Genomic DNA, 16,580 nt, shown 5'->3' on the forward strand with positions numbered 1-16,580 from the left:
TACGAAGAACTGTTGCATCCATTATCTATAACTCTAACCAAAGCAGTAGGTCAATTACGAAGAACTGTTGCATCCATTATCTATAACTCTAACCAAAGCAGTAGGTCAATTACGAAGAACTGTTGCATCCATTATCTATAACTCTAGCCAAAGCAGTAGGTCAATTATGAAGAACTGTTGCATCCATTATCTATAACTCTAACCAAAGCAGGTCAATTACGAAGAACTGTTGCATCCATTATCTATAACTCTAACCAAAGCAATAGGTCAATTACGAAGAACTGTTGCATCAATTATCTATAACTCTAACCAAAGCAGTAGGTCAATTACGAAGAACTGTTGCATCCATTATCTATAACTTATCCTCCCTGTTTGACAAAATAATGAATAGCTAGTGCATGACTCAAAATTTATATTTGTCATTTTCAGCCACGGCTAACGACGACACAAGTTTAATTTCGAGTATCTGATGGTGAACACCGCACGCTGCCTGTTGAACTATTCAACACTCAAACGCCATCAGCACCAAAATCTTTTCAGAAAAAATTGGTTTAGGATATGCCGCAATGTTGCATAGAAGTGTTTTAAACCTAATCAACCGCTACTAAAGAAAAAAGTGAATTAGTTTTTAAAAAAATTGTTTCCATATTGTATTAATTTTATTTTCCAATTAATTCTCCAGAAATACCATTTTTAAAACGTTTTGGAAGAATTGATAAGCTGAAGTAAATGACAGACATCTTTGAAATTTTTATAAAACCACCTTGAGCTACAAACTCTCTTTCACAAGTAGGTGCGACAGCTAGGAGTGTGCGACAGCTAAGAGTGTGCGACAGCTAAGAGTGTGCGACAGCTAAGAGTGTGCGACAGCTAAGAGTGTGCGACAGCTAAGAGTGTGCGACAGCTAAGAGTGTGCGACAGCTAAGAGTGTGCGACAGCTAAGAGTGTGCGACAGCTAAGAGTGTGCGACAGCTAAGAGTGTGCGACAGCTAAGAGTGTGCGACAGCTAAGAGTGTGCGACAGTTAGGAGTGTGCGACAGCTAAGAGTGTGCGACAGCTAAGAGTGTGCGACAGTTAGGAGTGTGCGACAGCTAAGAGTGTGCGACAGCTAGGAGTGTGCGACAGCTAAGAGTGTGCGACAGCTAAGAGTGTGCGAACAAGTGTTCGTGTGTTTGTTCAACCAGTCCAGCAGCAAGACAACCAAATATTTAAGAATTTTCTTTAAAACATGAGAATTCAGTGAATCATGTTATCTGGTGTTGGGAATTTCTTTATCCTTTATTGAAACTTATCACATTGACAATTTCCTCATGATCAGTCTTTGAAAAAAAAGTATAAGAAATAAAAAAATTGTTAAGTTGGTTTAGGCATTAAGTACTTCTACAAGTGACAATCAGAGAAAAGCGGCAAATCGAAAAATAATTTACCAAGCCGATGTCCTAGCGTTCTTCGTAATGACCCTTGCTTTGATAGTCATATGTATAACCATACTTGCAACTTTCTCTCTGAACCTTCTCAAACATTCAGAACATTCTCAAACCAACTCAAACACGGAAGTAATCAAAACCGTTTTTAAAATTTTTCTTGCCCATTTATGCGCTTTAGTGATGCGCATATTAGAAACTTGTCCTACAGCCAAAAATGTATTTTAATCACATCATTAGAACGCTATTCCCTTCCATACAGGTACAACAAGCCAATCTATTGTTATAAATATGTTTATATATGAACAGCTACATGATTATTATTACTATTATTAGGCCTTTAAACAGAAAGTAAGCTCAATGTCATGCATTCAGACCATGAGGACATAAGTCATACAAGGACTAGGAAAAGTCATTTACACGATAAAGCGTATCAGAAGAAACAAGTTCTCAACCCACTATCACATTTCTTTGCTGTTAACTTTATTACCTTTCCTCCCTCAGCCAAGGCAAAAACGAACGCTAGCACGCATGATGGCTACGACTAGCTGCGCATTTGAAGCCATCCCACCTACCGGGTTCAGCCCTGGCAGACCGGAGCTCACTCCAGCGATCGCTGGAGCCCGTAGATCGTGAGTAGGGATCTTTGGATCGTCTGTCTGTACTTTCATCATATGATCTAGCTGAGAGGAAACCAGAAGAATCTCTCTCAATCACCTTTGTGCTACCTCTGCAAGAACACAAAGTCTGTATTCAGTCAAAACGCATACACTGCAGGTCAAGTTGTTAAACCCTTACTAAGTCAATGAGAAAGAGTTCATGACATAGATATCCTCAATTCTGATATTGTCTGTAAATATTTGTGTTAGAAAAAAAATTGCTCACCCTTCTCTACCTCTACCCCTGCCACCTTCACCTCTCCCCAATCCTGGATCATCAAATCCTCCTCTCTGGTAGAAACCTGACTCGCCTCGACCCCTGCCTCGACCCCTGTTGCTGATGCTGCCTCTTGACGTTCCTCTCATGCCTGGCGGCCCACGTTCATTAGTTCCACCCCGACCAACCTGCCTGCAGTGAACATTTGTTTATAAACATTTTAAATCCTGGAAGCTTCCCAAAACACACAAATTTATTTTGCTACTGCCGTCACACTTAATGATTTTACAGTGCCCTAATATATTCATTCATTTATCTCAATTGAAACCAAATAATACAATAAGAATATACATAAAATGGCAATTTTAATACCAGAATTGCGGCGGCAAAACTTCACAAATGAATGCGTACCACCCAAAACTTATGCAACAAATTCTGTTTAAAATCTTCATGCTACAGATTGAACTGATGCACAAAATACAAAAACACAATTTGGGAAAGAATACTGTTGACTCACATCTTTACTAAAAGTTCAAAATGAATTATATGAAATTATGTAAATTTTAAACAGGAAGCTATGACGTGACAGCTAAAAATCTGCTTCATAGAAAATGAAAAACAAAAACATTAAGTTCCTTTGCCTCTTTAATAATCAAAACAATTCAATTGAACAATTATTTTACCGAAAATTTCTAACAGATGCAAATAAGCTGAAAAATGTTGCAAAATCAAGGTTAGTGAACTACTTTACTAAAAAACCAAGTAGTTGTAACCCATACTTACAAAGACTAATATAATTATTTTTCAACCGCTTTAATATATTGTTGTCTCAAAATATAAATTACCACTGCTTCAATTTAATAGCCATGTTATATTACTGAATCTAATTCTAGAACATTGCTATGGCATGCAGGATGATATTGTATGATTCAACAGTTGATAATTCCATGTCTCGATAGACGAGGACGTTTCAGTGTGCTCCAACTATACATCTCACATTAATTATATTTTCGACTTGATTGGTTCAAACAAGTCTCTAGGAAAATAAGACAGACAATCAGTGCGCGATCGATCGTGAGAGCAGTCAACTGAATAGCGGATTGCTACTACCTCTTCCAGGTGAGAGCAAAGTACACCTACCGAAGAGCGACTGTACTGTTTACATTAGAGGCCAAAAGGTGCTGTTCTTCTTCTGTGGGGGCTATCATAGCCATTGGATCCTGACACCGTTCAACCAGGATGTTGGCAAACTGCCTCAAGTCATCAGGTGCCTAGCGAAAGGGAGAAACTGCTACATCACACCTTATATATACTGTGATGACCAGTAACCACAATGACTCTACTCACCCGTAAGATGGGAAATACAGAACATGTAGTTGCTTAGATACTCTTGCTGATAGAAGAGACAAATTAGGTCTGAACAGGCTTACACTTGACTACTAACGACACATCCTTGAGCATAACCATATGATAATAATTATATTGTGCATAGCTGAGTCCAAACTCGAAAAGCAGTAATCCAGCAGCAACTGGCCAAATAAAAGCTCATATGGACCTTAAACATAAAAAGTGCTTCAAAACTTCAGTTAAATCAATTTCAGAATGCCACGAATATTTTTAGATTTTATTCAATATTGGATTAATGAATAGACTGGTAAACAGTCTCTGAAAACAGAAACTATCAAATTTGTAGCTAAATTTTAATAATTGGTTTTGGTAATAATTACAGCTTTTGAAGTAAACAACAGATCCTACACTTTATGGCATGAGTCTCTACAAGTTTCATCGAGTCTATTTCCTAACACTCCTAGAAACTACTCTCAGCGTAATACACAGCATTAAGTTTCACAAAAATTGTGACAAATTTATAGCAGGCTGTTTCTCGCCAAAAACCTGATCGAAACATCTGCAATAGTAATACGATTGTGTTAAAAAAATCTTGAAATTATTCAAAATAAATTTTAAATGAGTTTAGCTGTGGTTATTACATATATCATGGCCATTCATCTACCACTTCATGAGTGCTTGGCTTCCTTTTTAACATTGTGGACCGAGTTTACTGCTAAAATATATTGTGTTAGGATGCTGCACCACAAATTTAAAACTTGGTATTCATGTAAACAAACTTTAACCACAAGCATAAAATTAATTTGTATTGGCAGTGGAATAAAAGGTAGAAAATTCCTCCAGGAAGCAAAAGGAAAAAGAATTCTCACACCTTCCATAAATTAAAAAAAAACACTCGCATTGTTGGTAAACAGAAAAAATTTAATTCTACATGGATGAGAGCAAAATGATATGTAAGTTTATGTCAATTACTTTTGGATTTGGAGTAAACAGCGCAAGCATCTCTTCTCGGCCATACCGATTGTCAGCCAGTTTATATTTGCCTCCAAACGAAGGAGACTGAGGCGGAGACGTCATGCTCCCTCCAGATGATAGCTGCCTCAGCCATTCAGGTCCAAACTTGAGGGTGGCTGCCATTGCTGCCGTTTTTGATCTGAAACGCACCAGGAACACTTTTAAAACATCAGGTTGACTCAAATCAAATACCACCATACACATGAAATAACAAAAAGCACTTGCCATTTCATACTATCCTACTCGGCATGCTCCATATCTGAAAATAAAACTGGTTGAACCGAATATGATCATAAGTCATTGATTTGCTAACATATCTTACCATGACTCGAAAAAAAGGGTAAAATATCAATACTGTCACGATAATTATATTTGCGGGAATTAAATTTTTTAAGCATTTCCACATCAAAGTTGTCTATTTCACATAAAGTTCTTAAAATTGTACAAAAGGTGTGAGTGATGATTTATATGAATGCAGGGATTGTAAAATGTGCAAGTGTCACTTGCTATTGCATGACAGTCTAGTGAGACTTAACTTCCATACGATGTGATGTAGTGCTATTGAAAAATTCTGATGTTCCCATGTAAAGCGTTGCAAGTAGACAAGCCTATCTTTTGGACAAAGATATTTGTTTACTTTTTGAACTTACTTCATGTAGAAATTGTTTCTTTTAAGGTCTAGATGCAACTAGTCAAGCTGCGCTTTCTTGATGTAACAACTGCAAGGTGTAATGTACACTATTCTGGGCTGTGAGCTATTTGTGAATTAAGCTTCATGAGATAACTGTGCTACGATTGGTGTTTTTTACAGGTTGTGTGAGAAAAGCCTGCAATCTTCTATAACATACAGTATATATAGATCATATCATGTAGTTTCACCTTTTAAGATGAATTTATCTTCGTCATTGCCAGTGCCAGGGTTGATCAACTTTGCTAAAAAACTCAGTTATCTGCGGTTTCAAGCTCAGATTACTACTAACACATCCTTGCTAACAACGGTGAACATCGATGAGCACCTGTGAAAACCTATGATCACATACATGCACACTTTCACTTACAAATAAGTATAGATATTTGGGCACGGCGTACAATGCTAACAATTTCACCAGAAAAACGAACTTCAATGCACCTCTTGATGTATCTACACGAAAAGCTTCAACAAGCATCAAGTTCCTTAGGATTGTTTGAGAAAATCTTATTAAAATTGCAATTTTATTAAAATATCGAGAAAAGTTTTCATATCAAGAACAGATAGTTTTTTAGTAATCTGCCCTCCATTGTTATGGCATTTAGGATTTTGTAGAAACTAAAACACCCTTTTAAAGTACTGAGCTGATTTAGACCAAACTGCAGAACTATGCCAGTAATACAAACTAGCCAACTATCTAAGCTCTACTCATACACCACAATTTGATTATTCTCAGCATGGTCAGCAGTCAGCCATCAGCGGAAACATCATTATGATTGCTAGCACTTCTTGTGCCACTCTAAATATCTAAATATGCCATTTGCAAGAGCATTCTTATCAGCCATTCTATTATTGATTTCACAAGGAAAGCCTAATATAACTGCATATGAATATAGAATTCTAGTCAACAATGTAGTGCAATTGTGTATGACTTGACCTCAAATTGCCTCTGAATTCCGTGTGGCCATTCAATCGTTTTAGACATAGCTTGGCGTCACTCACAATGTGAAATTAAGCTTAGAATGATTAGGAATTATATTCTTCCCAATTACTACATGGTAGTGATATAAATATATTATATATATATGTATATATCTCAGTGTTTGTCAAGCAAGTGTCTAATCATAGCAATAAAACTTTGGGCAGGAAAAAATCCATCTGCTTAAGAGGATTGAACTCGGAACCTCCTGGTCAGCAGACAGGCTATCCATTAGACTACCATGTCCAACTGACTGTAGCGATTAATAATAGTGCACATAGTCATTACATTGGTTAAAATCTTCGGGCTTGGAGCGCTTGGAAAAATCATATTGCTTATTACTAGCACGCTTGATCACTACGTGTAACGTAACGATTATTAAACTGGCTTCAGAAGGCTTTTATTATAGTAAAATTTGACCAGCCTAAATTACTAGCTTACCATGTAAGTCACTCAAATTCATTGGGTATTTTGTTACCGTGCGATGCCAGGTATTCACCTAGTATATATATATATATATAAATAATACTGATATGAAAAATTAAATTTGTCTTCACTACAAATCTGCTTTGTGGTGTCGCTTGTGAGGTGCCTTTCAAGCTATATATATATGGTATATACAGTGAAACATGGATAACTCGCCCTCGGATATAGCGCACACATGGTTAACTCGACTGGATTTGCTTGGTCCGTTCCCACGCAATGATAAATGGCTCTATATAACTCGAATTCAACACTGTTATAACGAACTGTTTTTTGCCCAACGGCTACCGAAACGGTTGCTATCGCTTTAGAAAATCACTTTATTCCAAGCCATAGAGGTAAACCTCAACTTTTCGTAATTCTTAAGCGTCGTTATTACCTCCATCGACAAAATATTTTTGTCAACGACTGTTCTAAAGGTTTGGTGAAACTTGATTTATACTGCTATACGATGAGTAGCACGGGCTAGCCGGGTCACGGGCGCAAGGATTTTCGCCACGCACATACAAAACAAAAACAGCATGTTGTTTTTGTTTTGTATTTGCGTGGCGAAAATCCTTGAGTGCGTGACCCGGCTAGCCCGTGATGAATAGTTTTCCGACGTTGATTCCGTGTTGAATTAACGTCGGAATGTTGAATGTTTAAAACGTCTTAAAAATTGTTGTAGTCAAACGTATACTTTGTCTTAGCTAAAAAAAACTATTCATCGTTTGACCTTAACACAAAATACGTGTGTACATTCAATAAGTATCCATTCAAAAAGCGTGAGTGATATACAATGTACCGTAAAACCTCGTAAAACTTTTGATTGAACAACTGCCTCGGAGTGTTGCTCTTAACGAATCCCAGGTAAAGTAAGGTAATCTTTCCATAAACTTCAAGAAAGATCGGCAAAATTGATCGTGGGTAAAACGCTCAAAAGAAAAATGTCTTTTCTTTGAGCATTTCAGCAACGATCAAGTTTTGCCAATGTCAATCTAAAAAACGTCCTGGCAATAACATCACCTCAAACAACAAACCAATCTCAAGTAATAGAAAAATCTCTATACTTTTTTTGATAAAAACGTTTTAAACTTTACATTAGAAGCATTTAATTTGAAACAAGCCATTTGTGCTTTTGATTTATATTATAGTTTGTATATGTTCATGTATCTACTAATAAATAAGTAAATACATGGACTTGTGACAGTGCTCTGATAACTTGAACACCCTGATAATTCGAACACTTTTGCTCGGTCCCTTGAAGTTTGAGTTATCCGAGTTTCACTGTATATATATACACCATAAAACCTGCATTTGAATGCCACCTTTATTTGAACACCACCTTTATTTGAAAGCCACCTCTATTTGAGCGCCACGATGGAAAAAGGGTTGAAAAATGAAGCACCACCCTTCAATTAAAAGCCCCTTTTACTTGAACTTCATTATTTGGCATTTTTGATTTATATGAACTCGTAATAGCAGGTGATCGGTAGAAAAGTGTCCACAAAGCTGCAGTTATAATGGAATATGTGCTACTATGTATTTTGAGGCTAAAATGTTGAGACGATTTTGATTACATGCAGTTTCTCTTGAATTGCACGAAAAGTGTAAGTAGCATCGCGTTAAAGTTTTGCTCTGTTAAACAATTGTTTGGACGCTAATATCGACTAATTCAGCTGTGCAGAAAAGGATTTGAGGTCAGAAGACATTGTGGAAGGTACTGAACAGCCAGAAGAATATGAAATAGTTTTTAACCATAACTGCCACGTACAACTTTTATCATTTTTTCTAGGTAAACCAGACACGCTGATTTCAATTTTGTACGCCAAATAATGCTTGGTCCACTAAATTTCAAAGTCATGGAGGCTTTTTTTAAAGTGTTTCAATATCGGTCTCGAAAATAACACATTCGGCACAACAAGCTCCGCCTATATGTGACATAGCCTAGCTTTTTAGGAATGGAAGTTAGGAATGCTGAGTCTGGTTTAAAATGATAGAGATAGGTGTCTTAAAACCCATTATTATCTAAATTCAGCCTTCAAAATAATCTGTCTTTTGAAAGGTAGATTAACTATTTAAAATTGCTAGTAGCTTGTTACAGGATGTTTAATAGGCTGAACGTCGAGAAAAATGAGCTCAAAAAAACGCGATTTTATCATAAGCTAGCGTTGTTATCGCGCTTTTTGAGCTCATTTTTAAATGTGCAATGTTAAATAACTTATCTACCTTTCAGAAAAGACAGATTATTTTGAAGGCTGAATTTAGACAATAATGGGTTTTGAGACATCCATCTCTATCACTCTAAATCGAACTAAACATCCCCAATTTCCGTTCCTAAAAAACTAGGCTATATCACATATTTATGGGCGAAGCTTGTTGTGCCAATCATGTAATTTTTGAGACCGATATTAAACCGCTATAAAAAAGCCTTTACTACTCTGGAAGTTAGTGTACCAATCTTTATTTGGAGTACAAAATCGGAATCAGCATGTCTGATTTACCTAGAAAATACGATAAAAACTGTACGTGGCAGTTAGGGTTTAAATGAAAGCAACAATCGGAATGCAAATGGCCGAGCAAATGATATTGATATTTTTGTTTTAAAAAATGTTAATTTTGGTTTCTGAATGTATTAATTACAGATATGGTTTGTTTGTGTCACTTGGTCTTGAATATATACTGTATTTGTAGCATTTGTTAGCATCATTATTATAAACCTATAAGCTTGCATGTTTATAGCATATTATGTGATAGCATCATTGTGGTTATATAAACTCCACTTACAATGGATCGATGCTCATAACTCCTCTCCTATTGCACATAAAAATCCAGTTCTGGCTGCAAACTGCAGCAAACATATCAATGAGTGTAATGAGCTTTTATGCAGCCTTGTTAAATAACGTTATAAAACAAAAATGTGCCTTCAAATTAAGAATGAAATAAAAACCTTGAAAGCTCCAACAAATTGCAATGCAGGCTATTAGATTATCATAGGTCAATTGCAAGCAATAGATATCAACTGGTAGAGAGACATGTATCAGCTTTTCCGTGCGTATTCATTTAGAAATCTAAGTTAGCAAAATTTCTCGTATCCAATAGGGATAATTAATGTTGTTCTGCCCGAAGGAACGCGTAGACGAAAATATCGGCGACATTTATTTCACACGTGAAAGGGTTAAATTTATCTTGCAAAAATTCCGATGAGGCGTTTAAAAAAGAAGTCACTCCTTATTTGAATGTCACCTCTAATAAAGTGTCACTCTAGGGAAAGGGTTGAAAAATAGAGTGCAATGGCATTCAAATAAAGGTTTTACGGTATATACATTTGTATATATCTACTATATGAATGGCTGATGTTGCATGAATAATAAGAACAGATTTTTCAAAGGATGGGAACGCATTAATTTGTCTTTAGTTATTTTGTGCAGGAAGTAATGCTTTGCGATACGGGAAAGTTGACATACGAGTTCAGTCTCAAAACGCAATCAGCTCACATGTCGAGGTATGACTGTATATATGCAGAACAGCTTAGAATATTATGTTTGATTAATTATGCAGCTGTAGTTTTGACTTGTTGACCATTTTGAATCATGGACCAGTTCAGTATCTGTATGATTGTAGTAAATTATGGATGTTAGAATCAAATCCACCTTAACAAAAAAGGTACGCTAACACACTATTTTAAGGTGAGGTTAAACATTGTTTAAACTATTGTAGAACTGTGGACGGCTTCACAAAAATCCAGTAATCAATTCTAGAGCTATTATAAATAGTTTAAACAACCACATGCAATGATCAAAGAGGTACTGGAGTGATTTTAACACAAAAAAAGTTGCCAATGCACACATATTTGTAGTTGCAGCAGGTTGTTTTAATGCCTACATTTTTGATGAAAAACCATCAACTAAACTAATAAAATGAGATTAATAAACAAGTAACAGCGAACATATAATTCTAATGAATGATTTATGTTTATGGATGCATCACCAATTGCATGTGCAGCACCAAAATATAAGTCAGTTATATTGTTACTGTTGGCATCATTACTGCTGTGGACTTGATGAAACTACTCATTGCTCAGGACATGCTGCCATAGTCTCCTCCTAACTCACTGGTATTTTTTCTGGTTTAAAGTGCTGTATAGTACCATTTTACAGTCATGGCATTCAAGAACTTACATTTTTTTTGCACGTGGATGCAAAATACATCTATAAGAACTCGATTATCTCATATGAGGGTAAAAATGTATACTTGCTGCCGATTTTGTCAACAAGCATAATTTGTTTTGCCATCAATATTGAGCAGCATTATGAATGAAAATGGTCAGACTGTCAGAGTGACAATAGATTAGATGAAGGAATATGTCAAAGATTTGTTGTCATAGTTGTCAATTTGTGTTAGGTGAATTATGAAGTGATAGTAGTTGAACTACGTGCATGAAATATGGAAATGAATGAAAGCAGGGATTTTTGAAATATCACTGTAACCTACCAGCGAAAAATTAATGCAAAGAAAGTTTTTGGCTAAAAAATTGAGCTGTTTAAAAAATTTGAAAATCTTCCAAAAAGTTTTGCTCGACACAATTTTGTTGCAATAAATGTATACAACATTACAATATTCATGGAATGTATTTGCTATAGTTACTGTGCAACAAATGTGAAACTGGTGTTACCAGTTGCGTCACCAAAACAAGGAAGTATAGTTACACCATATTTCTGTGTGGTAGTATCTAAAAAGTGATATAACTTTACTTTTGATTCACTAAGAATGACTAGTAGTGGTATAGCTATGCTTAGCTAAAAAACAAAACATTTGGTTGTTAGGGATGAATCTAGCTAGTAACTATGACTGAAAAATATTTTTATAAATGGATGGCTAATTTCCTATCAATCATAAAAATACCTCTTTGATATAGCACTTTAATTTTGACTCATTTTAGCAACCAAGTGTAGCTGTTTGCACATTTCACTAACATTTTACTAGTAGCTGCATATATGGCTCATGAACCTCAGCTTATGACCACCACAAACGTTTTAACAAGCGGCATAAAATCATCACAAATATTTGTGTTGGCACACAACTCCGTATGATTGGCACAACTGGTGAAAATTAACAATAGAACGTATATAAATTACGTTGAAGTAAACTATATTTAGTGTAAACTAAAGTAATTTATGTCATATACTTCCACTACTCTCTTTATTATCGAACCTATGCATTGCGGAGCCTAAACCTTTATGTCCATGTTTGAAAGATAAAGTAACAATAAAACCTTTTTATGACTACTACATTAATTTTATTTTTACATACAATTTAAGTACTTGGATATGTGTTTTTTTTTCAGTTTTATATACAGTGGTGTGCAAAATTATGGCAACCCCCTGCACAATTTGACAAGCGTCACGTTCCATTGGTATTTTTTGTGCTTAAAATCAATAAAACTAGGCAATGTTATACATCATTTTGCGCAGAAATTTGTGGGCAATTCAAAGATGCATTTTAATTCTAGCACATTTCAACTGCTTTTTCATAACTAAAAAATATATTTCTAATGGTGGAACACTTGTCGCTATAGTGAAATCGCTCGAACTGGTTTAGCATTGAACATTGCTCAATTGAGGAAAACTTATAAACTAAACTCTTGGTACAAGTGATGGTGGCCCTGAAAAGGGCCATTGGGTTTTAAATTGAGGTCTAGTACTTTGTTGGCCAGCCTTTATTTCTGATGGCTGCGTGACACTGCCTTGGCACGCTGCTGCGGATTTGGGATGCTTCACAGTAGGCTAAATACACCGAAGCTTGAATTCTTCACTTGGTCTCCTCCTCAGATAATTATTTCCAGCATGATTCTGTAAAATTAAGGTTAATAGAACACTGAAAAGTACTCTATGCCACTGTTTTTCGGTCCAGGAGCAATGAATCTTTGCCCATGCCAAACGTGTCTTCCTCTGCTTTTCTGAAAGCAGGGGCTTTTGTCTTGCTTTACATCCTCTCAATCCATTTTTAATTAGTCTTCTCCTCACTAATGAAGATGAGGCTTTTACTCCAGTAGACTCCCTTCATTCTCCTCGCAGGTCAGTGCTGGTTTTCTTTCTGTCAGAAAGTGAAAGTCGTACCAAACTGCAGTTGTCTCTGGTAGTGCTTTTGCGTTTCCTCCCTCTGCCTTTATGATCATCTGTCGTGCCTGTCGACTTTCATCTGTTGACAGGTCCAGCAACACTTTTCATGGAACATTGAACCTCCTTAGCAATCTGCTTGTTTGATTCCTCTTGCTGGGGAAGGTGAATGATTAAAGCTCTCCTCTCATTGGCCAACCTCATGTTGTGATAGAATTTTAAAATGTATTCGCTGGTCATAGCCAGCAGAATTTTAAAGCCAACTGGTCATTGTTGAGATGGATTTGAGATCATTTTGAGATAGTTTTGCATTGTTGATAAATTTCTTACATGTCTCCAACATTCTGTACAATATGGAGCAGATTAGAATACTTCAGACTCGGTTTGGGGTAATTAAGCGAGTGAAAAGTATAGTGTTTAGAGACTAGAAGCAAATTAAGCTCTTTAACTTTTTTGTAAACAATGAAACAAATAACTTAACCAGATTAAATGGAAAGATCATAAAATTAGCTTCAAAATAATATTTAGATGTATAGAATTAGGCTAGTTTAAGACGAGATATGAGACAAGAGATGCTCTCGGCCAACAATTTGCAAAGGGGTTGCCATAATTTTGCACACCACTGTAGTGCACTTGTTTGAGTTTCATATACGAATTGAAATAATGATTGTCTTTAGGCTCTTCAATGAACGGAATAAAATACAACATATTTTATAAAAATACAGTATTTGATTCCATATACAACAGTTTCAATGTACAAAACAGATATTGGAATTGATTAACTTTGCAAGTTGAGGTTCCGCTGTATAAGCTTTTAATTCTATTTAATTTCAATTTCTTCTGGAAATAATGTATTAAAATTGAACATAGCCTACAGAAAACAAAAGCTGTAATGTATAAAAACTAGACTGGCCCTTGATTATGCTACAACCAACAATATGTAATTTTTAAAAAGTAACTTGTGCTGTATTTAAAAGAGTATAGGCACAAAAAACTGTAAGAGGTATAGTCAAATGCATGATGAAAGCGAAGTCCTGAGGTGATCTGTAAAAGTGACACATCACCCTGTGTGTACTTTCCAATAATGTATAAGATATCTGCGCTTACTCAAGTTACCGGAAAACCTATATTTGAACACCATGGCACTTTATTTTTTAACCTTTTACCTATAGTGGCGGTCAAATGGAGATGGCATTCAAACAGAGGCTGGCGCTGTATTTCTAAATAATTTGTTAGAATTATGGGAAGATAAATTTAACCTTTTTACAGGTGAATTGAATGTCGCCTATATTTTGTACTCTCCTTCGAGCAGAGTGACATTAACATTTTTGGATGCAATAAATCTGCTAACTTTTCAGAGATCTACAAATGAATATACATCAGAAAGCCAAGAAATATCTCTCTCAGCTGATATTTATTGCTTGCAATTAGCTTGCTATGATATTATAGCCTGTGTCCTGCTTTGCAATTTGTTGGGAGCTTTCAATTTTGCATTTTAATCTAAATTTAAAAGCATATTTTTATTCTATAACTATATTTCCCAATGTTGCATAAAAGCCCATTGCACTCAATGATATGTTTGCTACAGTTTGCAGCTAAAACTGGCTTTTTACATGCATATGCGATAGAGGATTTATTAGCGTCGATCCATTGTAAGTCATGTCAAGATAACCGCAAGGATGTGTATATATATTCAATAATAAGTGACATAAACAAACCAGACTTCAAATATACGCAGAAAGCCAAAAACAAAAATTAACATTTTAGAAACGAAAATATTTCCACCGTTTGCCCGACCAACTGCGTTCTGATTGTTGCTTTCGATGGAACGAACATCTTCTGGTTGTTCAATACGTTCCACAATGTTTTCTGACCTCAACTCAACTTCTGCACTAATGAACTAGTAGATATTACCATCCAAAATTGTTTGAATAGACTCAAATAGAGCAAAACCTTTACGCATTGCATTTCGCACAAATAATAAACTTTTAGCCATATCGCCAAGCACAAATTTTAGCCTAAAACTAGTCGTTTATATACCATCGTAAATGTACCTCTTTGCATATACATTGAAGTATCAAGGACCGCGTCACACAAGGAACTACTATTAGCTTGATCCAGTTAATTATTTCTTTGGTGTTGCTTTCAAAGTTTTAACGAAAATCACCAAAAAGCTTTGGAGTTGGAAAACGGACTTCGATATGAACAGAAAAAACAAAATAATTAATCGTTACTGATGTAACCAAGTCATTATTAATACGACTTTGGGGACACTTTTCTACTGATCACTTGCTATTATGGGTTTGTAAAGATCATATAATGTCAAAGTGGCAGTAAAATGGAGGTGGCACTCAATTAAAGGGCGGCGCTCTATTTTTCAACCCTTCTCCTATAGTAGCTGTTAAATAAAAGTGGCATTCAAATAAAGGTGGCATTCAATTAGAGGTTTTAGGTATGTTTTATTGAATTGCTTTATATAATTACATTATCATGCATGCACTTACTTTTGTGCACCTGATAAGTTCAGCAGAATATGTAAGTTTGCTATCATCACACATTGCTAACATGTAATATTGCGACCTATGGCTTTTACTACCAACACCAACTTCCAATACATTTTGTCTATATATACACCCATAATGCATGATTGTTGTAATACATAACTTTTAGATAATTACTCATTGAAAAATTGTCAATTGAGTTTCAAGCTAATTGAAAACGCAAATTTATTACTGTGTAATTTCTATTGATAAGCTACAATATTGGACCCAATATTTACATCATTCAAAAGATCTCGAGTTTTTGCAGAACCGTTGATATTTTTAATTCACAGGATGATTAGTAGTAGCAAGTTAAAATGCAACAGCTAGTAAAATTGTAATGAATAAACTACTTTTCAGAAAATACCATGAGTGGTTTAAAAAGGACAATGTGAGAGTAACAATGCACGAACAAATTCCTAGCGCTAGCAATGTATGAGGTAAATTACGCCAGCTGATCAGATGCCGATTATATTTTCTTTTTTATGTACTGTAGACAGTAAGAAACAACGCCACTTTCAAATATTTTTGCTGCCCATTTGAAAATATGACATATGAGAGGCCTTCATCGTCAGCAAAAACATTTCGTTAACTGAAATACATACCAATATTACAACGTGAAGGTGAAAGCGCTTTTATCTTAGCTGTGTGAATCCCAATATGGCCACTTCGATGCCACGTGATCATAATTTAGCGTTTCAGACTGTGGGAGTTCTCTATACAGTCAGAAAAGAACTCAGTCTAAAAATGTTATTAACGTTTTAAGAGTTATCTGCTCTGCAGTAAGTAACTCCTTAGTATATTTCAAATCGTCTCAATTGAAATCAACTGCAAAAGTTCTCATCTGAAATATTATACAATGCTTAGCACACGTCTTTTGTTCAAGATGGAAGCCTTAGCTTTTTCAGTCGGTTTACAGAAAAAGCCCATGGACAAATGAAGGAGCTTTTTACGACTGTAGAGAGATGCTTGCAAACAGACTTACCTAATAATAGCCAATTAACAGCCATAACAAGCGAACAACAAACCTATTTATAGCAATTATAGCTGTGAGAAAGATCCATTCTTATTCTGAATAAAATAACTTATATTCAAAACCAATTCACATGTGACTAAACACTCTTTTAGTTT

At 35.5% G+C, this 16,580-nt stretch overlaps 1 protein-coding gene across 1 annotated transcript in view; it reads right to left on the bottom strand.

Annotated features, from left to right (window-relative positions):
- Positions 1-16,100, bottom strand: part of LOC137403625 (GRB10-interacting GYF protein 2-like) — a 43,077-nt gene extending 26,977 nt beyond the window's left edge. Inside the window, exons 1-5 of the mRNA XM_068089602.1 lie at positions 16,055-16,100; positions 4,620-4,800; positions 3,441-3,571; positions 2,310-2,492; positions 2,000-2,154 (exon numbers count right to left, since the gene is read on the bottom strand). Coding sequence (XP_067945703.1) covers positions 2,000-2,154; positions 2,310-2,492; positions 3,441-3,571; positions 4,620-4,784 — 634 coding nt within the window. The 5' untranslated portion in view covers positions 4,785-4,800; positions 16,055-16,100. The remainder of the gene's footprint in view (positions 1-1,999; positions 2,155-2,309; positions 2,493-3,440; positions 3,572-4,619; positions 4,801-16,054) is intronic.
- Between the last annotated feature and the right edge of the window lie 480 nt (positions 16,101-16,580).

This window comes from Watersipora subatra, chromosome 9 (genome assembly GCF_963576615.1).
Source record: "Watersipora subatra chromosome 9, tzWatSuba1.1, whole genome shotgun sequence".
Lineage (NCBI taxonomy): Eukaryota > Metazoa > Bryozoa > Gymnolaemata > Cheilostomatida > Watersiporidae > Watersipora > Watersipora subatra.